Genomic DNA, 23,143 nt, shown 5'->3' with positions numbered 1-23,143 from the left:
AAACTTCTACAATTACTTCAAAATACTCAAACAGATATTCCACGGAATTAAACCAACTTTCCCATATTATCATAAAAGGAATAGACAACTATTTTGGTGTGAGGTCAGGATAGTTTGCCACAACAAATCTCTTATGCTGTGATTTGATATTCCTTATATTTCTAAAAAAACACCTTTTAGACCTGAAATAAGATGGTTAAGGTTTTTCAGATTTGTCTGGCACATTTCTCCCATTTATGGCACAACATGTGAAACCAATCAAAATATATCCTGTTAGTATATTAAAAGTTTTCATGCATTTCAACTTGTAAGCGGCACTGTCTGTCAAAGGACAAAAACAGACAAAGTCACCTCCATACAGGCCATGAAGGCCCTTGGAGGAGTGGAAGGTAAAGGCTTCCACCATTGTTAACCGCGGCACGTGATGGGGTGGAGTGGTTAGCTCTACGCCCGGCCGCCTTTGCTCCCAGGAATTAACCAGGAACTCATTTTTGGTATAGGCTGAGTGAACCTCAGGGCCATATCCACCTCCGGAAGTGGAAATCTCGTTTATTAAATTTTACGACTTCCTGACGGGCATTCGAACCCACGTCCTTCCGGGCGAACCAAACACGCCTTTACCGCCTCGGCCAGGTAACCCCTGGCACTGTCTGCACAAATTGTTTTTACATTTGAATAATTGATATTTAAATAATTAATTGTTTTTATTACCGCTTGGCTCGTTGTGGTGGCATTTGCTGCTTCTAGAAATGAACACGAACCAAGATAAAGTTTTTGAACTGCTTTCCATTCTTCTTCTTCTTCTGTTTTCCCTCCAGGGTCAGTTTTTCCCTCGGACTCAGCGAGGGATCCCACCTCTACCGCCTCAAGGGCAGTGTGCTGGAGCTTCAGATTCTGGGTCGGGGGATACAACTGGGGAGGATGACCAGTATCTCGCCCAGGCGGCCTCACCTGCTATGCTGAACAGGGGTCTTGTGGGGGGATGGGAAGTTTGGATGGGACAGGGAAGGAAGAGGGAAGGAAGCGGCCGTGGCCTTAAGTTAGGTACCATACCGGCATTTGCCTGGAGGAGAAGTGGAAAACCACGGAAAACCACTTCCAGGATGGCTGAGGTGGGAATCGAACCCACCTCTACTCAGTTGACCTCCCGAGGTTGAGTGGACCCCGTTCCAGCCCTCGTACCACTCTTCAAATTTCGTGGCAGAGCCGGGAATCGAACCCGGACCTCCGGGGGTGGCAGCTAATCACGCTAACCACTACAACACAGAGATTTCCTTTCTACAGTTCCAATAAATACCGCAAATACACAGTTACCATTAGAATCGGTCCTTTCATCACAAAATGTTGTGACTGGTTTGTCTGTAATATCTTCAACAACATTGGTCGTTGTTTTCACGGCACATTTTGGTACATATTCCCGTCTCAGCCAGTTTGCGGTGGGAAGATCTCCAGACCCCAGTACATACTTCCTCATCCACGCTCTCACTGCAGGATGGTCCAATTTTTCTAGGAGATATTTGCCTAAAATAATAATTCATTGTATTATTATATCCATCATGCTTTTCCTTTTAATTAATTGTAAAATGCCATTTATTACGGTAATTAGCTGTAACGTAGCAAGAAATATGTTAAGTGAGTTTCACCTCTTTGACCATATTATTGCGACATGTGGCGTAAATATAGCGCTAACAGTGGAAGTGTCTTAACGAAGCTATTTTTGCTATTCATTGTTTACATTCTTTTAGCAAAGGGGGTTCTAATCTCCGTAGCTTCCGTGGCTCAGGTGGCAGCGCACCTGCCTCTCACCGCTGGGTTCCGTGGTTCAAATCCCGGTCACTCCATGTGAGATTTGTGCTTGATAAAGTGGAGGTGGGACGGGTTTTTCTCCGGGTACTCCGGTTTTCCCTGGCATCTTTCATTTCAGAAACACTCTCCACAATTATTTCATTTAATTTGTGTAATAATTGCCCCAGACGAGTGCGACAGGCTTCGGCAGCCGGCACAATTCCGATCCTCGCCGCTAGATATGGGCTTCATTCATTGCATTCCTGACCCGTTCGGATGACTGGAAACAGGCTGTGGATTTCCATTTAATTTTTCTAATCTCCAAACCCCCCTCTCCTGGCTGCGCCACTGTTATACAAATTACAATATGTGCAGCTTACCTTTAGGAATATATTCGTTGTTCATTGCGAAATCATATTTTTCTTTTTTCACTTTTTCTGTGCCTGAAGACTTTGTTCAATATTGCTATGCAATCGCTATGCCCTTTACTTTGAACATGTTTTGCACATGAATCGCGCCTTTTCCACTCAACTCTTTTTTTTTTTTTTTTTTTTTTTTGCTAGTTGCTTTACGTCGTACCGACACAGATAGGTCTTATGGCGATGATGGGACAGGAAAGGGCTAGGAGTGGGAAGGAAGCGGCCGTGACCTTAATTAAGGTACAGACCCTGCATTTGCCTGGTGTGAAAATGGGAAACCACGGAAAACCATCTTCAGGACTGCCGATAGTGGGGTTCGAACCTACTATCTCCCGAATACTGGATACTGGCCGCATTTAAGCGACTGCAGCTATCGAGCTCGGTCTCAACTCTTGTATTACAATATCTACACAATAATATATTACTACCACTTGCCATGAAACCATGTTTTTCTTTAAGTTCGTTAGCCCAAAAGGTAACACTAATTTACCGATTTCTTCCCATCTCGCTCAGAAGGACGAGAGCAAACTGATCTAATGTTTGGACGAAGTAGGCCTAACTGAAGTAGTTCTCATCTTTTCAGAAATGTAGAAATACACCTCCATTAGTGTTTTCTGTTAAATTTCGTGTAATCTTTTTCTCACGCATTGCGTTAACATTGCAGAGCTGGACGGAAGCCCTCGGTTCAACCTACGTGTGGTTTAGGAAACTGCAAAAACAATAAGAGTGACAATGGTTGTGAAGGTGAAGGGGAAACCCAAGAGAATAATAGAAGTACATGTGATCGTGCCTTCCATTAGCCTTGCAGCTAATAAATAATACTTAAAAAGTAAAGTATTTCTATATGAGAGAAATGTTCCAAAGGATCAGGGAAACCATTTCATCGATGGTCCTGCAGGTTGTAAATGAGAATACAGTGGAACCTTGAATTGCAAGCAATTTGGTCTGCGAGTGTTTCATGACGAACAAAATTTTTAAATGAATTGAGTAGCTCGTTTAGCAAAACCTGCTATGTTCATGATAAGCAATTTGTGAAAATTCAATATGAACGTATAAAACGAAACAGAAATGCGGTATAGGTCTGATTGTTTCAGTAAATAACGGTAAACATGCTTGTAATATGTGTATCAAAGCTCTGAAACATATTATGGGTAGAAAACAGGTTATTAAGATATTTAATTTGAATATAGCAGGTATTGCAACTGTGTTGTTCAGATTAGAGTTTTTGCAACTCTAGTGGCAGCCATATTGTGCCTTAGTTTGCAAAACCAGCCACAATTGATGTGTAGAATTATGTATTGTGTATGTTAGAATTTCCGATACATACACACTTCATGGAAAAAAATTGAGTAGGTATATTACAATATAAAGGTAAAATCCTTTTATCTCCTCCTTCTTCGTCCATGAGGACTAAGAAATATATAGATTAAATGCAAGTTGTGTCATTACAATCACATTTACTATCGTCCAAGGTTGTACGTTAATTTCTTATGTCTGTGAATAAACAGGCACGCAGTTTCTAACATTCCATCCAGTCATCCCTTGAAGTTCTGTTTACGCGGAGTCGGTAACAGTTACAGATTGTAATGCAGAATCCGTCTATGCTGTTCGTTACGAGACTAAAAATATATATTAATGAGTTTCTTCGGTGACATACTTTGTACCGCGTTCAACCGGGCTTACAATGTAGTACATGCCGAGCGAGATGGCAGCACGGTTAGCGTCGCGTAGCTGTAATTTTGCATTCGGGAGATGATGGGTTCAAATCCCACCGTCGACAGTCCTGAAGGTGGCTTTCAGTGGTTTCCTATTTTCACATCAGGAAAATGCTTGGACTGTACCCTAATTAAGGCCACGACCGCTACCTTCTCAATCCTAGCCTTTGCCCATTCTCGCGTCACCGAAAACCTTCAATGTGTTCTGCCACGTCAAACCGCTAGGAAAAGAAAAAAAGATGTGCAGAACAAAAATGTCCTGGCGGACACTAGTGGGGACCGAACACACATTCTTCAAGGGGTCGATATGCGCGCACTCTACAGTTGTGCTGGCGGTAGTGCAAAACGCTTTTAACCTAGACCATCATAGCTCGGTCGATAGAGCATCTGAAGCGAAATCGGAAGATTGTAGGTTCGGTTGGCTATTTTTGATCTGTACTGAACACCTCTCCCGCATATCCTATATGTACCGAGTATGATCTATTAAGCTGGAAAAGAAAAAAAAATGGCGTATGGCTTTTAGTGCCGGGAATGTCCGAGGACAAGTTCTGCTCGCCAGATGCAGGTCTTTTGATTTGACTCCCGTAGGCGACCTGCGCGTCGTGATGAGGATGAAATGGTGATGAAGGCGATACATACACCCAGCCCCCGTGCCAGAGAAATTAATTATGGTTAAAATTTCCGACCATGCCGGGAATCGAACCTGGGACCCCTGTGACCAAAGGCCAGCACGCTAACATTTAGCCATGGAGCCGGACACCTATTAAGCTGAAGGTTTATTTCAGCTAGCAATACAGTCTTATAGTTCAACTATCTGTCTTCACCCTGTTCAATTTTCTATGTAGGAACATGTCTGCAACTTTCTGAATTAATTTGTGTTTATTCACAGGAAGAATAAGTTGACGTCAGGAAATTGTGGTAATTACCTGAGAGTGAAGTTACATATTTTCCACCTGAGACTGCTTACAATTGTGTAACAATTGTCCCTATGTGAATAATGTCATCATCATCATCATCATCATCATCATCATCTGTTTACCCTCCAGGTTCGGTTTTTCCCTCGGACTTAGCGAGGGATCCCACCTCTACCGCCTCAAGGGCAGTGTCGTGGAGCTTCAGACTCTTGGTCTGGGGATACAACTGGGGAGTATGACCAGTACCTCGCCCAGGCGGCCTCACCTGCTATGCTGAACAGGGGCCTTGTGGAGGGATGGGAAGATTGGAAGGGATAGGCAAGGAAGAGGGAAGGAAGCGGCCGTGGCCTTATGTTAGGTACCATCCCGGCATTCGCCTGGAGGAGAAGTGGGAAACCACGGAAAACCACTTCCAGGATGGCTGAGGTGGGAATCAAACCCACCTCTACTCAGTTGACCTCCCGAGGCTGAGTGGACCCCGTTCCAGCCCTCGTACCACTTTTCAAATTTCGTGGCAGAGCCGGGAATCGAACCCGGGCCTCCGGGGGTGGTAGCTAATCACGCTAACCACTACACCACAGAGGCGGACGAATAATAAGGTAATAGTTGAAAAACGTGGATTTCCTCTAAATTCTGATCATTTGAATGAAAAATATGCCACGCAGGGCATTATAAAGGAAAATTCATTAGAAATTAGACTGTTGACACTCATGTTGAAACGTTATGCTTCGATGCGCTTAGGACCAAAGTTCGATCCCCGATAGTGGCAGGAATTATCGCTCCATAAGAAAGGTGGGTTGTTACTGCACTTCGTGGAGCCAGTTCCCTTGTTCTAGTCACTGACATAAGGTAAACTTGACCTGGTCTCTTCCTCAGTTATGTTGATGTCGTATCTGTGCTGCTTATACGCATTTCACTTTACGCTATCATAATATAACAACTATATGACAATGTATTAGATGCAAGGAATGACCAAGCAATAAAGAGACATCATTAACGACATATGGCCGACCTTCAGAGCGAATAGCGGTGTAATATGACACGAATCTTTCTTCTTTCTGTTCCTGGTACTGCTCTTTCGTATGATTGCAATCACACATTGCTGCTGCCTAGTCGAGGTGCTAAAGGCATGCTAATTTCACGCCGAAGGACGTGGGTTCGAAAGTTGAAAAAAGTTAGAAAAGAGATTTCCACTTCTGGAGAGGCACATGGCCCTGAGGTTCAGTCGGCTTGTACCAAAAATTGCCGGGGGGGAGGGGGGGGAGTGGTGTGGCTGGGGGAGTAAAGGTGGCTGGGCGTATCTCACTTACAATGGGAGCCCACAGCTATAGAGTTACCGAATTCATACAAACTTTCGGAGGTTCACCTGCGTATCCTAAAGGTCTGTGCAATTGGCCCTTATTTAAAAAGAGAATGGCCCTTTAAATTTGACGGCCTGGATATTTGGCTGGCAGTTTGCGTGTGACTGACTAACTGTAGAATCGTTGCTCTAGTGTTCAGCGTTCCTGATTTCCACATGAGCGTCTCGGGTTATCTATTTTGTTCGTTGTCCACATAGACCAGGAGATACGCAGACTAAATATAAACTCGTTTAGTATCGCGCCATCTTGTTCCTCATGGCTTAACAAATCTTCGCCTTTTCTGTTATTTTGATAACCACTGTTGCAGTTATGATAAGATCTGTGTTGACTGTTTTCGTGCAATTCAAAGACACAAACTGTACAAAGAGAAATGTGCGAATTTTATGACAATAATTGTTTTCAATCATGGTCAAAAAGTGTACGGAAAATACAGGGTGGGGGTGGAAAATAACAAACTAACAAACAATCTAGGACGATAATAAACGTGATTGTAATGATACAACTTGCATTTAATCTACACATTCCTTAGACCTCATGGACGAAGAATGAAGAGATGAAAAGATTATAGAAAAAAAGGAGAAGGAGAGTAAAATGTTAGGCGATGGCGCGCTTCGAAACCGAGGCGTCCGCTGCCACTAGCCCCGCAGTGCTACAATAATTATCGCACAGCGTTTACCTAAGGAATACTCCATAGATTTCAGGAAATCATTAATACGATCTCTGACAGAGGTTGCTCGTATTTTTGGAATATCTAAGACAACTGGTATCCGTATAGTACAAAACGAATAGATCCGTGGTTATATCCATAATAAACCTCGGCAAGGTTGGAGTATAAAACTAGACAGGATTATAAGGAGTCAAGCGGTAGCAGATCCTCGGATGTGAGCACAACAAAGTACGGCTATGGAGTGGGTGCCACGTTAATACCATAACACGTCGACTAAAAGACGAGTATCTGCGTGCTGACTGACCTACATTAACTCATCTAACAAGAGTGCCATCAGCAGAAAAAATGTGGACGTATTACAATGGCGAATTCGAAGTCCGGATTTGAACTCGATAGAACACATGTGAAACATACAACTACTTGAAAAACATGTTACAACAAACAGACTAGAGTTCTTGAACACTTTGCGATGTGAATGGAGCAATATTCCTAAGGACAATATACGATGCCTTATTCAGTCCATGTCTGTAAGATGTGCAGCCGTCGTAAACCAATGTACAGTATGCCACAGTTAATTAGGTCAAACCGTAGTGCATCTGTAGTGTTAGTATAAATTGCTTACCGTTAATTCCTGTTTTTGTACCGTTTCAATAATTAATCAATGTTATTTTTTCTTACGTCCCACTAACTACTTTAACGGTTTTGGGAGACGCTGAGGTGCCGGAATTTCGTCCCGCAGGAGTTCTTTTACGTGCCAGCAAATCTACAACACGAGACAGGCGTATTTGAGCACCTTCAAATATCATGAGCCAGGATCGAACCTGCCAAGTTAGGGTTAGAAGGCAAGCTCCTCAAGCGTCTGAGCCACTCAGCCCGGTTGTACCGTATGAACCCATATATGTATGAATAATTATTTTACCCACTGTAGGTTATTAAGAGTACTTATTTGTTTGTTACTCCTGCAGAGCTGTTAAAGGTCGTAAGTATCAAAATACTTTGAACATTTGATATACTGTATGAAGACTACGTTATTATTTAATTTCCAACATACAATTCCTAGACCTTCTCGTTTGTAGGCAATGTGAGCTACATGATGTGCTGTTCTTTTCTTTTTGTTTTTACAAGTTGCTTTACGTCGCAACGACGCAGATGGGTCCTATGGCGACGATGGTATAGGAAAGGGCTAGGAGTGGGAAGGAAGCGGCCGTGGCCTTAATTAAGGTACAGCCCCTGCATTTGTCTGGTGTGAAAATGGGAAACCACTTTAAGGGCTGCCGGCAGTGGGGCTCAATCTCATTATCTCCCGAATGCAAGCTGGCAGCTATGTGACGCAGACCACGCAGCCACTCGCTCGGTAGGTTCGAACTCGGAAATAAGGAAATGAAATTACATCATGAATGCAGACGTGTAAAAACAACATCTCTTGTGTGTTAAGGTGGTCGTTAGTTCAGTTCCATGAACCACTTATTAGTGGAAACTTCATCTCTAAACAGTAAATGAATGTTATTGATAGATGAATTGATATATTGGCGGTTATTTAATTAATTTTGATTGGTTGGTTTATTGATAAATAGACAGATATGTTACGTAGCTCTGTTAAGTGAGTTAGCCTGTAGGAAGTGTTCCTCGTTGGGCCGTGGCTGAACATTGCGTTGCACTTAACAAGGACGGCTCCACTTTCGAAAGAAGAAGAAACAATTGTCCTGTGCCTGGTCAGTGAAAGTGTGTGCACGTCCAAGCAGCAACACTTCGGTTTGCTGAACGTCGTGTAAAGTATTTTAAGGATAGACGACGCCCTAAGCTATTCAAACAAGTTATCCGTCCTAGAAAGTCTAGCGGAAAATGCTGCTGTGTAAGTGGAAAAGCATCCGAACATTTCGGTGTCATTTGAAAGCCAAAGAAAAATATTCCGGAAGAAGTTCGACATCAGTTATGAATATTAGCACAGGAATGCGTGAAGTACATGTGGTAAAACTTAGAACTACGAACTTAGAGGCACTTAATACTTAGTGTACACACGTATGCAAATTGAAGCTGATTTACATAAAGTAGGTAGCGATAAAGGATGTGATTGATACCCACAAACGACTTGTAAGATTTGCTTCACGGAAGGAAGTTGTCAGGGGAGCAAAAGTGTCTGTCCTCAAAAGGATTAGGACTAATGGTAAGCATGAGGTTTCGGGGCGTACCCGACAGGTAGGGATAAATGAGTGCAGATAATTTAGGCTAGACTCACAGAGAGAGTGTCACGGTTATAAAAAAGCATCCAAATATATTTATTAACAAGAAAAGCATATCAGTGTGGAAAATAATACCTTATCGCGTCGTAGGTGACACCATTCCGCCATATCATTCACTTAAATGTTTCTAGTAATATACTGTATTTACGCAGCGCAGTATTTGGTAGTGAGAGGTATATCTTACTGCTTGTACTTCTTGTATATCTTTGGCAAGCAACACCATTTATTAAATACGGATTGCGCTGGGAGTTGTGTGCGAGGTAATGGACATCATTATTTCTTCTTATCAAGATCCTGAATAGGTTACAAAATGTATGGGATAAATATCACTTTTATCACTTCGTCTTTAAATATTCATTACAAAGCCTTGTTATACGCAGTCAGCTGATGTTGTTAACCTCGCATTTCAACAGGCCGGAGGAAACAAAAACTCCCCCTCTCACTTATATGACTCAAATCAGTTCTGGCACGTGGAAGTTACTTTCTCTTACAATAAAATAAAATCGATAAGATCTGATCTTGTCAATGTCCAGCCAATATTTTGAACATAACTTGTCTGCACTAAATTCATCAATTCTTTTACACAGCAAATGAATGTAATTCTCACACCTGTTTATATTCTCTGCCATTTAAATATCGCATTATAACCGAATATTAACATAATATGTTAAATAATAGGACTTTTAAAATGGCATTTTGTATGTGTTTTACCAAAGAATAGTATACCGAAGTTATTTCACTTGCTCATATCATTCATAAAAATTGTTCTTTGTTACGACACACCTTACTGATAGAATCATGATCTTAATAATAGTCCTGGGCCGATGACCTTAGATGCTACGCCCCTTTAAACAACAAGCAAGCAAGCAAGCATCAATAATAGTCCTCTGATTAATTAATATGCTTGTATGATGTTATAATCATATTAGGGACCTACCTCCATAATACTATGATAATTAAAATTAAACAATGAAATTATATTACATTATGACGTACAAATTATCGTGCAATCAAAATGATGCTGAGTTAACTTAGTAGAATGCTCTTAAAAGTTCCAAAGTACAGAAAATATCTTATAGTTAATTTACATAGAATAATTAGTATTTTCACCAGTTGAGAGTGAAATGTAGATGTATACAACGTGTTTTTCATTGTAAAATGTCGTGCGCACGGGCAATGTGGAGCTTGATTTCATCTCTGTCGCGTGGTCTGGAATCCGGGTACCTGAGTAAAGGTTCCTTAGTCTCAATGGGGCTTCGCGGTTTAGAGCAATTAAGTAAATTCTTGAAGTAGTCTGCCAGAATGCTACAGTTTTCTTCATTTGACGTCGCCAGTATGCCGTCCTTTCGCCCAAAGCATAGAGATGGTGGTTTATAGCCAGTGAGTTTGCGTTTGAAGGCTCTGTAGTACTCTCTGCTTTCATTTTTCCTAACGTTTTGTTCTATCTTTGCAATGAGAGATTTTTCGTATTTACGTTTCTCAGTTCTGAACACTCTAGCTGCTTGGGCACGTTGGGTTTTGTAGGTTTCCCTATCATTTTCTGATTTCGTAGAGTAGTTTTGTTTCCACGCATTGAGTCTTTCTTTGAGGACTGATTTCGCAGGTATCATTCCACCAGGCATGCTTTTGCTTCTCTTGATTTCTGCAACGTCTTTGGCGGCCTCAATAGGGAGACTTTTGGTGTTGTTAAAGTCACAGTCATTTGGTCTAGCCTTCTAATCTTGCACCAACACATTGAAGGTTTTTGGCGACAGCCACAGCATTTGCCTGGTGTGAAAATGGGAAACCACGGAAAAGGGATTTTGGAAAGAATTTATGCAAACCTAATGTATTAAAAGTCAGTAAGACGAACACTCGAAATACCGGCAGAAGCTTGATGGTTTGTTGAAGAGTGTAATAGAGCACTGACATGCCCCATTATTTTCTTCGTGACTGCGTAGTTGTATTACTTGATAATTGGCTTTTCACTTACCAGAAATGTTCAGCTTCTCAGCATTGTGTAGCTACAATTCCAATTCACCAAGTAAAGCATCACGTATGTAGCCTTGTTAATCAATGCTGATCTGTATTTAGGGCAGTCGATCAGGTGGCAGATTCCCTATCTGTTGTTTTCCTACTCATTTTTTAAATGATTTCAAAGAAATTGTAAATTTATTGAACATTTCCCTTGGTAAGTTATTCCAATCCCTAACTCCCCTTCCCATGAACGAATATTTGCCTCAATTTGTCCTCTTGAATTCCAACTTTATCTTCATATCGTGGTCTTTTCTACTTTTAAAGACATCACTCAAACTTATTCGTCTATCAATGTCATTCCACGCCCTCTCTTCGCTGACAGCTCGGAACATACCACTGAGTCGAGCAGTTCGTCTCCTTTCTCGCAAGTCTTCCCAGCCCAAACTTTGCAACATTTTTTGTAACGCTACTCTTTTGTCGGAAATCACCTAGAACAAATCGAGCTGATTTTCTTTGGATTTTTCCAGTTCATGAATCAAGTAACCCTGGTAAGGACCCCATACAGTGGAACCATACTCTAGTTGGGGTTTTACCAGAGACTTATATGCCCTCTCCTTTACATCCGGGGGCCGATGGCCTAGATGTTAGGCCCCTTTGATCAACAAGCATCATCATCACCTTTATATCCTTACTACAACCCCTAAACACCCTCATAACCATGTGCAGAGTCCGGCTCCATGGCTAAATGGTTAGCGTGCTGGCCTTTGGTCACAGGGGTCCCGGGTTTGATTCCCGACAGCGTCGGTAATTTTAACCCTAATTGGTTAATTTCTCTGGCACGGGGGCTGGATGTATTTGTCGTCCTCATCATCATTTCATCCTCATCACGACGCGCAGGTCGCCTACGGGAGTCAAATCAAAAGACTTGTTCTTGACACTCCTGGCACTAAAAACCATATGCCATTTCATTTTACCATGTGCAGAGATCTGTACCCTTTATTTACAATCCCATTTTTATTGTAGAAGTTATTAAAGGTTAAAATTTTACAGTAGATTATCACTAAATGCTGAAAATTTGGCATTCTCCCTTTCTTCCCGCACACACTTCATTTTTTGGCTGACTTTTGGTAAAGCTCAGGAAATGTGTTCATTCATGTCAGTAACAGCTGGGCGTTATATTTCCATTTAGTCGGTGAGTAAGATTAGTTTAATTACTTAAACTTTAGACTGTCGATACATCATTCCTTTGACGTTACTTAAGGAAAACTGTTGTTGAAGTAAGGCCGTGGCGTATTACTTTACAACTCCTTTATGTAGAAGAGAACATATGCTTTTTGAATCATTAAAGGCAGTAGTAAATTAAATTTTTTTAAAAGTTTCTTAAAAGCATTTACGCCCTATACATTGTTGTTGTTATTGTTGTTGTTGGTGTTGTATCGGTCCATAGACTGGTTTGATTCAACTCTCTCTGCCACCCTATTCTGTGCTAACCTTTTCACTTCTACATTGGTACTGCATCCTACATCTACACTAATCCGTTATGTCATATTCATGCCTGGGTCTACCCCTCCGTTCTTACCACACAAGCACACACACACACACACACACACACACACACACACACACACACACACACACACACACACACACACACACACACACACACGCTACCGTTAAAAACTAACCGAACGAGTCCTGGGTGTCTCAAGATGTGTCCTAACAGTCTATCTCTACTTCTGGTCAGATTTCTTCAAATTGTTCTCTCACCAAGTCGATTGAGTATTTCTTTATTTGTGACCTGTGAAGGGTTAAGAGTTATTATATGTGAGCAGTCTGTGTTAGTAGATTTACTGGTACGTGAAGAAATCGCTTTTCATGGAAAACTTTTGGCACTCCGCCAACTCTTACGAAATGCACTTTTTTTGTGTTAGAATTTGTTTTACGTCGCACCGACACAGATAGGTCTTATGAAGACGATGGGATAGGAAAGGCCTAGGAGTGAGAACGAAGTGGCCGTGGTCTTAATTAAGGTATAGCCCAACCATTTGCCTGGTGTGAAAATGGTAAACCACGGAAAACCACTGCCGACAGTGGGGTTCGAACCCACTATATCCCGGATGCAAGCTTACATCTGTGCCTCCATAATCGCACGGGCAACTCGCCCGGTACGAAATGTATTAACTCCCTGCAAGTAACGTATCAAATTAACAAAAAGTGGAGAACGTATCATCCGCGGCACGGGGAATATGGTGCCTGGTGAGCTGTAGGTATCTGGATGGCGCGTGCACGAACCAGGAAAGATTCTTGATCTTCTGTAATAAAAAAAGGACTATAAAGGACTTTATTCCAGTCACTACTTTATGAGTGTTACGTGCACACTCTTCTAACAATGGATGTTACGCCACACGGCGGCTTCTAGTACATCACGCATATTACTTCCTTCTTTACGTGGTACCAACCACTGCGTTATCTCTGAAATATGGTTAGCATATGGAATTCAGCTCTCTACCTTCTACTTGCTCAACCACTTCTAGACTACAATAGGCATTCGAAGATCACTGTGCCCCATCATTGAACCACTTCCTTTGTCTCTCGAATCCCTTGAGCGTGTCTTAGTAAGTATGTCACTGAAAATGGGCGTGATACTATCTGTTTTACTGTTTTTAGTAGGGGCATTTTGGAAGTTGAACTGCTAACACTGTGGGTCCATTAAGTGTCATTGGCTTGTCAATGTCAGAGGGCCTGCAGGTGTTGGGCATTCACATGGCCTACGTAACGACGTCCTTAGCAAGTTTCTCGGCTTAAGTAATTGATCACGCTGACTCTCATGGCAGATTGCTCTTCAGTTGATCTCACGAGGCTGAGTGAACCCTGTTCCAGACCCTAATTCAAAATGACACTATCCGGGAATAGAACCCGGGTACTTTGAGTGAGATTTAGACATGTACCCCTGCACCACACTGTACAAATCCTGTTGGGATTATAGGCTACTTGGAATGGTCACTACTGGTCACAGGTTTCAAATTTCTGACCCGCTGAATTAATTCAAGCACCACTGGTTGTGTACTCCACCATCTGTGATATGCTTGTAGCTATCAAAATGTAATCCCATTTCCAAAATGTTTTTAATCTCTATTCAGGTTCGATGAGCTATGGCATGTCTTTTTCGAAGGTGATTTAATTAAAACATATCTATGTCTCACAAGCATAGGGGCTTCCAGTTTCGTTTCAGTGGGTTGTGAGTAGAGACAACCTCCCTGGTCTAGTGGGTGGTGTTATGTCTGATTACTGGAGTGGACTCCAGTTCTTTTCTGCATTTGTATGTTACATAATATTAATGATGCAATTTTCATTCAAATACTAAATCATTTAAAACTCACAATAAACAGAAGAACAATAGCGAAAGCTGATGTGAATAGTGATGAAAAGTTGTATTGTATAGTAGTTGGTCTGCCTTCTTTGTGGTACAGACGATTACACCTCAGGCTTTCATATCTGCATTGAGATTTCAAATCCCGATGGCTCCATGCGGAACATGTTTTGGATAAAGAAGACATAGGACAGGTTTTATTCTGGATCTCCGGTATCCTGTGGAACTCCATAATAATTTACTTGTCATCCACTCATCAGCCTGATAGTAAGCAGAAAAAGAAAACAATCGTCGCGCTTAGAACTAGATGAGAAGATACGCAAAGCAGAAAGAAAGGCCAGTGGAATAAGCAACAAATATCCGATTATGAAGAACAACATGAACTCCGATCCTATACATTGTGGCAAAAAGGAGAGATGATCATTTCTGTCTAATGACAATATTTCTGTATTGTCTAAATTGATAGCTCCGTGGTTTTAGTGACTGTAGCCTTAGCTACCACGGTCTTTTCCGTGATTTTGGCGACCGGAGAAACGTTGCGCGTGGAAGAAGCAACCATCTCCACTCGACTTTTCCCTCACACTTTATTCCAGACTTAAGACAGGCTATGAAGTTAACATAGGCGTGTTTAAAAATGATGGGGAAAGATATTTTGTCTGTTGCACCATTCGTTTAAGAAGACTTTCTTAAACTTTTCATCCAACATTGTAGAGGTTTTCCCTCTTTTCCTCCTAGGGTAATGGCATATTTCTATCTTCCTGCCATCTGTATTAGAGGTGGCCTTTCTAATGGTGACCAGTTTCCAAACACGAACCATAATGACTTTGCAATATAAGAAAGGAGATTTACTGAGGTGTATGATCGCTGCGTTCACGGCTAGCCAAGGGTTGCTAATGCCACGGTAAATGAAGTGTCGTATGGCTTCTAGTGCCGAGAGTGTCCGAGGACATCGCCAGGTGCAGGTCCGTAGGCGACCTGCGTTGTGATGAGGATGAAATGATGATGAAGACAACACATACAGCCAACCCCCGTGCGAGCGAAATTAATCAATGATGTTTAAAATTCTTGACCCTGCCGGAAGTCGAACCCGGGACCCCTGTGACCAAAGGCCAGCACACTAACCATTTAGCCATGGAGCCGGACAATAGCACGGTGATAAAGCCAGACACCGAAATTAATCACCCACCCAAAATAATATGTAAATTTCTGACGTGTTGATCAACATTGAACTTTATGATTTCTAAGCACACTTTAAAACCTGCGGTGGTCGGTCAGAATAGACAGGGAGGGCTCATGCCAGGTGTTTACAATTCTACAGTACCGAAGATGAATATGGCGCTCTCTTATTAATGCCGGTATATAGTGTATATTTAGGAAAGACCAGTCCATGTATTTACTTTGGACACTATTCTTCACTATCCAGACTTGCAGCTCTCCGAGTCTTATGGCGTACATATGAATGTCTCAAGGTTCATTAAGATGTATATTACTCTGTTTCAGATGGTTTCCCGACAGTTGCTGGTGTGTCTCATCGTAGTGTTGATGGTGGTCGCCGTCAAGGAAGGCCAAGCTCGCTACTTGCCGACAAGAAGCCAGGACGACCGCATTGATCGCCTGCGGGACCTCATTAGAGACGTGAGTTCTATATCATAATCAGTACCTTCCTCTCAGGTAGTACAAAACATCACAGACTGCTGAACCCATTTTGGTGAGAAAGAATTTCAACTCAGTGCTATAGATGAGGGGAGAGTAAGCGTTAAGACCCTTCGCCATCTTCTCTGGGAGACGAAAAAGGACATCATCCTAGTGATTTCCTGGAATTTAATTCGGTACCAACGGAAAGTAAGTGTATCTGTGGTAACTGCTTTAATTTGAACTTAAACGGACTGACAAGGAAATGGTCCATTTTGTCTTTTCAAAACCTTCTTACATTTGATATCGTACTAACAGTACTTACTGACAGAAACTCACAAGCAATTAGCTGCCGATACGCATTGTAAATTTCTAAAGATATATAGTGAAAATTGTCATTTTCAATAGCATTTCGGCGCCATGAAATCATTATACACGACTGCCTGAGAGTCTTGACTGCCTAGAACCAATGAATAGCGAACTTCTACTTTTCTGATCTGAATTTCACTTAAATTAATTGAAACTTTCCCCGGATGTCAAGGAAAGGACCGCTCTCTTTTATAGCTTGTGGAGAAGAGACGTGTCTATTAAACTGGATTTTTTCTGGTGATTTCTTCGTTTTCTTTATCTGTTTACCCTCCAGGGTTGGTTTTTCCCTCGGACTCAGCGAGGGATCCCACCTCTACCGCCTCAAGGGCAATGTCCTGGAGCTTCAGACTCTGGGTCGGGGGATGAAATTGGGGAGGATGACCAGTACCACGCCCCGGCGGCCTCACCTGCTATGCTGAACAGGGGCCTTGCGGAAGGATGGGAAGATTGGAAGGGATAGACGAGGAAGATGGAAGGGAGCGGCCGTGGCCTTAAGTTAGGTACCATTCCGGCATTTGCCTGGAGGAGAAGTGGGGAACCACGGGCAACCACTTCCAGGATGGCTGAGGTGGGAATCAAACCCACCTCTACTCAGTTGACCTCCCGAGGCTGAGTGGACCCAGTTCCAGCCCTCGTACCACTTTTCAAATTTCGTGGCAGAGCCGGGAATCGAACCCGGGCCTCCGGGGGTGGCAGCTAATCACACTAACCACTACACCACAGAGGCGGACATTTTCTAGTGGTTTAACGTCGCACTAACTTAGATTGGTCTTTTGGTGACTATGATGTAGGAAAGGGCTAGCAGTGAGGAAAACGCGACCGTGGTTTTAATTAAGGTGCAGCTCCAGAATTTTCCCACCTGGTGTAAAAATGGGAGTCAACGGAAAATTATCTTCAGGGCTGCCGATAGTGGGGTTCGAACCCTCTGCCTCCCGAATGCAAGCGTACAGCCACACGGCCCGAAACGTGCAGCCATCTCACTCGTTCTATTAAATTTCAACTTGTAAGTATACATCTGATAGGTATTACAGTAAAACATGTATTGCTTTACTTACTGATAAGGATATATTAGAATGAAGGAACTAGGAGCAATTGGGAACGTACTCTGAAAATACACATTTCACCTAATTCACTCAGCAAACCAAGTCTCCTTTCCTGTGTTGTTCTACTTACTCAGACAATCTGCAAAGCTAATACGAAGGAAAACGATACCTTAACGAGAAATGTATAGATACAATGAGAGCAAGGATACGGTCACATGAGCTTTACTGCGCAATCGTCCATCTCCTCTACTGCTGGGCTCAAAGATTGCCCGCGGTTCAGTACGCACTGCAAAGTCTTGTGATTACTTTTTCCATCAACTGCCTGTGCTTAACGATATATAAAGTTTCCTATTTGAACTGCTTATTAACACTGCAAGTGACCGAGCTCGATAGCTGCAGTCACTTAAGTGCGGCCAGTATCCAGCATTCGGGAGATAGTGGGTTCGAACCCCACTGTCGGCAGCCCTGAAGATGGTTTTCGGTGGTTTCCCATTTTCACACCAGGCAAATGCTGGGGGATTACCTGAATTAAGGTCGCTTCCTTCCGACTCCTAGCCTTCTTTTATCCCATCGTCAACCCTAAGACCTATCTGTGTCGGTGCGACGTAAGGAGATTGTTTTATAAAAAAGGAATACATGACAAGTTTGAAAATTCGCTCCTGAACCATCTTGTCCAGTGCAAGACGACAGTAGCTGGCTGTCTACAGTAGTTTAAAAGTAATAAACCTACGGGTTAAACGTGCTTTCAACAACTGTAGATCTCGAGAGACGTCAGATTATGTCGACTGAATGAAGTCTCACCGCCGGGATTCAATCACCAACCTAGAACACTGGATGCGAGTACCTGACTAACTGACCTGCAGTATCCATTTTTGCTAGCCGTTTTAACGCCAAACTAACTGAGGTTGTGGGCGACGCAGAACAAAGACTGGGAAGGCAGGGGCCGTGGTCTGAAGTGAGGTACAGATTCGGCATGTCCTTTATGTAAACACGGAAAACCGTAAAAGAAGTATTTTCAGTCTGCTACGACGTGGTTCGAAATACTTCGTCCCGAAAGAGAGCTTACTGCTACATGACCTGCACCACGAAGCCCAGCCTCTTACTCACTGATTCTGAGTGAAGAGGTGAGTGGGAGAGAACTGTGTGGAGATGGGAGGCCAAAGAGGAGTGTGATTGACGATTGTCCGTTGGAGACATGACTGACACAGTACTTCATAGAGCAATACAGTGGTTAAGAACATGCTTGAGTGTACGGTGAAATTCAATGAGGTGAAACAGAGATTTGTGGAAGAAATTCATTAATTGTATCTGCCGAATTGTTACCAAAAGAATTGCGAAAATAATACTTTATTTCTAAAAGTTTTAAAAATCTTAATGTTCATTTTTTTATGTGTATATTATTAGTGGGAAGTTTACGTCACGTTTTACTGTATAAACTTTGAAATTAGATCTTGTGACGATAGAATACTTAGGGAGTATTTGAGCTGAGCATGTAACTTAACATTAAGCCTAAATATTTTACATGCAGAACTAAAAGATCTGACAATTTCCTAAGTCGGGAACTATGCTTGTGACTATATTCTCATACATTTCATTGGTCTAACGGTGCTAACCGCGTGGATTGATGTTTAAATACACGGTTTATACTATCTGGAACATGCACACATGATGTCCTAGGCACTAATAGAACACGGTCCTGGGTTCTACTCTTTACTCGTAGACTGTACAATTTCCCGCACAAAAACTGAAGGGACGGAGGAGTGGGAGTCCCGTGCCATGGTCTTTCGTAATAAAATATTTATTGTCTGATTCTTTAATATATATTTGTCGAATGCGTACACATTTTACCCATAAATACCGGTATGCACACTTTTCTTGTGCTAGAGAAGTGACACACAATGTTTATTTATTTATTTATTTATTTATTTATTTATTTATTTATTTATTTATTTATTTAGCAGTATTGAAGTTAGGGCTCGTGGCCTTCTCTTACAATTAAACACAATTACAAGATGATAAGAGAAATATAAACATTCCCTCAAGAACACAATATATGGTGACCTACAGTGATATTTCTGTATACATGAAACCAAAGCCCAATATTATGCACATGTACATTATTAACATCTAATAATAGTAATAACAACATTTTTTTTTGCTACTTGTTTAACGCCGCACTAACACATCGAAATTTTTCGGCGACGGAAGTATGGGGAAGGGCGAGAATTAGGAAGGAAGCAGGCGTGGCCTTAATTAAGCTACAGCCCCAGCATTTGCCTGGTGTAAAAATGGGAAATCACGGAAAACATCTCAGAGCTGCCGACGTTGAAACTGAAACCCACTGTCATCCGAATGCAAGCTTAAAGTTGCACGAGCCTAACCACGCGGCAAACTTGCTCTGTAATAACAAAAGTCTCATGTTACTTATAGTAATAAACAGTGTACTTTAGTTGCACAGTAAAATGAGAGTGTTACTAACCTACAGATCACAACCACATAAACCGGGCGAGTTAGCCGTGCGGTTAGAGGCGCGCGGCTGTGAGCTTGCATCCGGGAGATAGTGGGTTCGAATCCCATTGTCGGCAGCCCTGAAGATGGTTTTCCGTGGTTTCCCATTTTCACACCAGGCAAATGCTGGGGCTGTACCTTAATTAAGGCCACGGCTGCTTCCTTCCAACCCCTAGGCCTTTCCTATCCCATCGTCGCAATAAGACCTATCTGTGTCGGTGCGACGTAAAACAAACAGCAAAAAAAAAGAAACATATAATATGTGTATGTCACCAGTTACACGAAAGAGTCAGCGGTGTTTAGCAGGTAATCTCTGTATGCAGTCTTAACTTTGTGATTGTCTTAAGAGTTCCTAACTTCTGTTGGCTGTTTACGACAATTTGTATCGGATCTTATGATTTAATCTTATTCTATAAGTATGGAAGTACACCCTTTAATTAGCTAAGTGTAGATAAACTTCGGTGTGTTAACTAGCCAATAAATCTCTGTGATAATATGTTAATTTATTATTATTATTATTATTATTATTATTATTATTATTATTATTATTATTATTATTACTATTGTTATTAGCTTTGCATATTGTGAACACGCCAAACTTACATTCTACAACTAAAAACATTATTTTGCCCCGATTAATACAAAATAAATATAAGAATTATTAATTTCCAAGCTATAATTTACAGACATCGTGACAACAATAGTTCGCACAAGAAAATGATTATTTTCCCTTTCGACATAAATTTCCGCACCAATCTAATCCCGGAATATAGTGATATAACCCAGAATACATTAACGAACGCAAAATAAAATTTATCCACTCCCTCTTCACAAGCTATCTGACTCATTATTTACAATATGCTCATACATAAAGGTATAAAGGAAAAAGGGTTCCGCCCGTATCGGAAAGAGTATGGCAAGCGGCACATGTATACATAATAGTTAACTAAGATTTGCAGACCTTTATCTGGACTCGAGCCATGGCTTACTTAGCTGGCATATCTGTGTTTAGCCGCCCATCATCGTTTCAAGAGACACCATGGTTTCCTTGTTCATCATCCTTCCTTATATCCTTCTTACAACCAGTATTTACACAGTATCTGAAAGAGAAACGCACAGAAGGCGACTCGACACCTTAAAATGCGCACACGCCTCGCTATAAGTCTGTGACGATTCACGCCCACACTTTGCCTGAAATCCCATTAAATACAGCATTCGACTGCCTAGAATCGTCTGATTAAGCTGTGTTCACCATCTCGTCCGCAAGGTGAATATTAGCGAGGACCATGTCTCACCGTCTGCTCTCTAGCTTCGTTGAGCCTAATAGTTATGATTCGAAAAATATTCAAGTTACTTGTAATAACTGGATAGACCTTCACAAGTCTTCTCATTACTAAGATCAGAGTTTAGCTCCTCTCGTTACTGAACTATCGGGTTTTCGGCTAAGTCCGAAAAATACTGGGAACTAATATATCCCGGAGCGATTTGACACGTCCTCACTGTCCCGCATCTAACAAATGTGTGTCTCCATGTTCCGCCAAAACTCATGACGCCAAGTTACATCAAAATGTACTTTTTCTTCAAAAATTCCATTAGGTAACTCAAACAAGGTATCAGATCGTCGATAAAATTATGGCGATTCCAACTATAACCTTAATTTCATTGCTTCCGTCCAATTTCCGCCTAGAACTAAATATTTTGATCGCATTATTCACTCTGTTGCCTTTAGGATCCGTGTGCGCTACTTTTTGCAACACGCGCACGTCCGTACTGCGAAATTTCGGCTGTTTATTTCCAAATTGTAATAGCCACAGTAATGTAACAATACCATTTACCATAATTGTCAAATATGGAATTTAACCATGCCTCAAGGGCTTAACTGTAGTTGAAGGCCTTTTTGGGTCGTTTCGTGCCACGCCGTGACCGCAGGAGCACGTGTAAAAGTTACACGTGTCGACAAGAACTCAACTCATTTAAATTTTCCACGTGGCAGATGATTTCAAAATGGCGATTTGCCTTAGACCATAAATATGACGGGTTCAGTACATACATACATACATACACACATACATACATACATACATACATACATACATACATACATACACACATGTGACTCTTATAATTCTCCTTTTGATTGCTACGGAAATTCCTAATAACATTTCAGTCAAAGTGATATGCATAACGCTTAAAATGCGAGTTTATCATCTGGAACTTTGACTGTCTTAATTTCAACATACACCAGTTCTTGCTGTTTGCCTGTTGTAATACGTTAAGTCATGAAGTACTGTAGCAAGGAAGAGCCCTGTCTTGTTAACAAAGAAGGTCAGGCTAAGAAAATCGCCGGATGTACTTTATCACTTGCTACTCTGCATGTTGGTTACGTAATTACTTTCACGTACTTGAAGACTGCTACTGGGTTTATTAACATCATTACTGCAAAATATAGCATCACGCTTGAGACAATGCCATGAATCATTAGCTCATAAGAGAAAGTAGTATACGTGTCCTGAGATGATACAATGTGAAAGACATTAATAGAGTGAGTGGAAAGTGTGGTGGACAGCGGTGGACGGAGGGCTTTGAGGAGGTCGAGATTTTAACTTAACTGATCTTTTCGACTCGAAGTTTCAGGCCAATTCTTCGTATGGAAGCATTTCAAACAAATAAAGAATTATTGCAATTCATGCTCATGAGCAACATAATAGTAGGAGTACGGGTTCTCCAGTATCGCTTCTGCCCCTTACGTGCCCCTGTGAGATTTCTGTCTAGTTATTGGTTAAATGTCCTTTGTTAGGGTGTCTGGGGCAGTTCCAAGTTCCAACAGCTTCTGTAAAGATCAGTGCCTCTTTTTGTTTTGTGTTTAATGTCGCACTAACACATCGAAGGTTTTCGACGACGGAAGAATGGGAAAATGCTAGGATTGGAATGTTTAAGGTACAGCCCCTGGTGCCTGGTATGAAAATAGGCTGCCGACGGGGGAATTCTAACCCCCATCTCCTGAATGTAATCTCACAGCTATGCGACCCTAACCGCACGGCCAACTCGCTCGGTATTATTATTTAGCAATCGAATATTACAATAGTTTACTTCTTACCACAGTTAATTAGGCTACTGTTTGAAATTGGAAAGCATACGGAATCTAGTCAAGGAGAGAACGATCA

General features: G+C 41.7%; 1 protein-coding gene across 1 annotated transcript in view; it reads left to right on the top strand.

Annotated features, from left to right (window-relative positions):
• Positions 1–23,143, top strand: part of Proc (Proctolin) — a 93,585-nt gene that overhangs the window by 36,637 nt on the left and 33,805 nt on the right. Inside the window, exon 2 of the mRNA XM_067139245.2 lies at positions 15,928–16,062. Coding sequence (XP_066995346.1) covers positions 15,928–16,062 — 135 coding nt within the window. The remainder of the gene's footprint in view (positions 1–15,927; positions 16,063–23,143) is intronic.

Source organism: Anabrus simplex, chromosome 2, assembly GCF_040414725.1.
Source record: "Anabrus simplex isolate iqAnaSimp1 chromosome 2, ASM4041472v1, whole genome shotgun sequence".
Lineage (NCBI taxonomy): Eukaryota > Metazoa > Arthropoda > Insecta > Orthoptera > Tettigoniidae > Anabrus > Anabrus simplex.
Note: the sequence above shows the minus strand (reverse complement) of the source record. Positions and strands in the feature narration are given on the sequence as shown.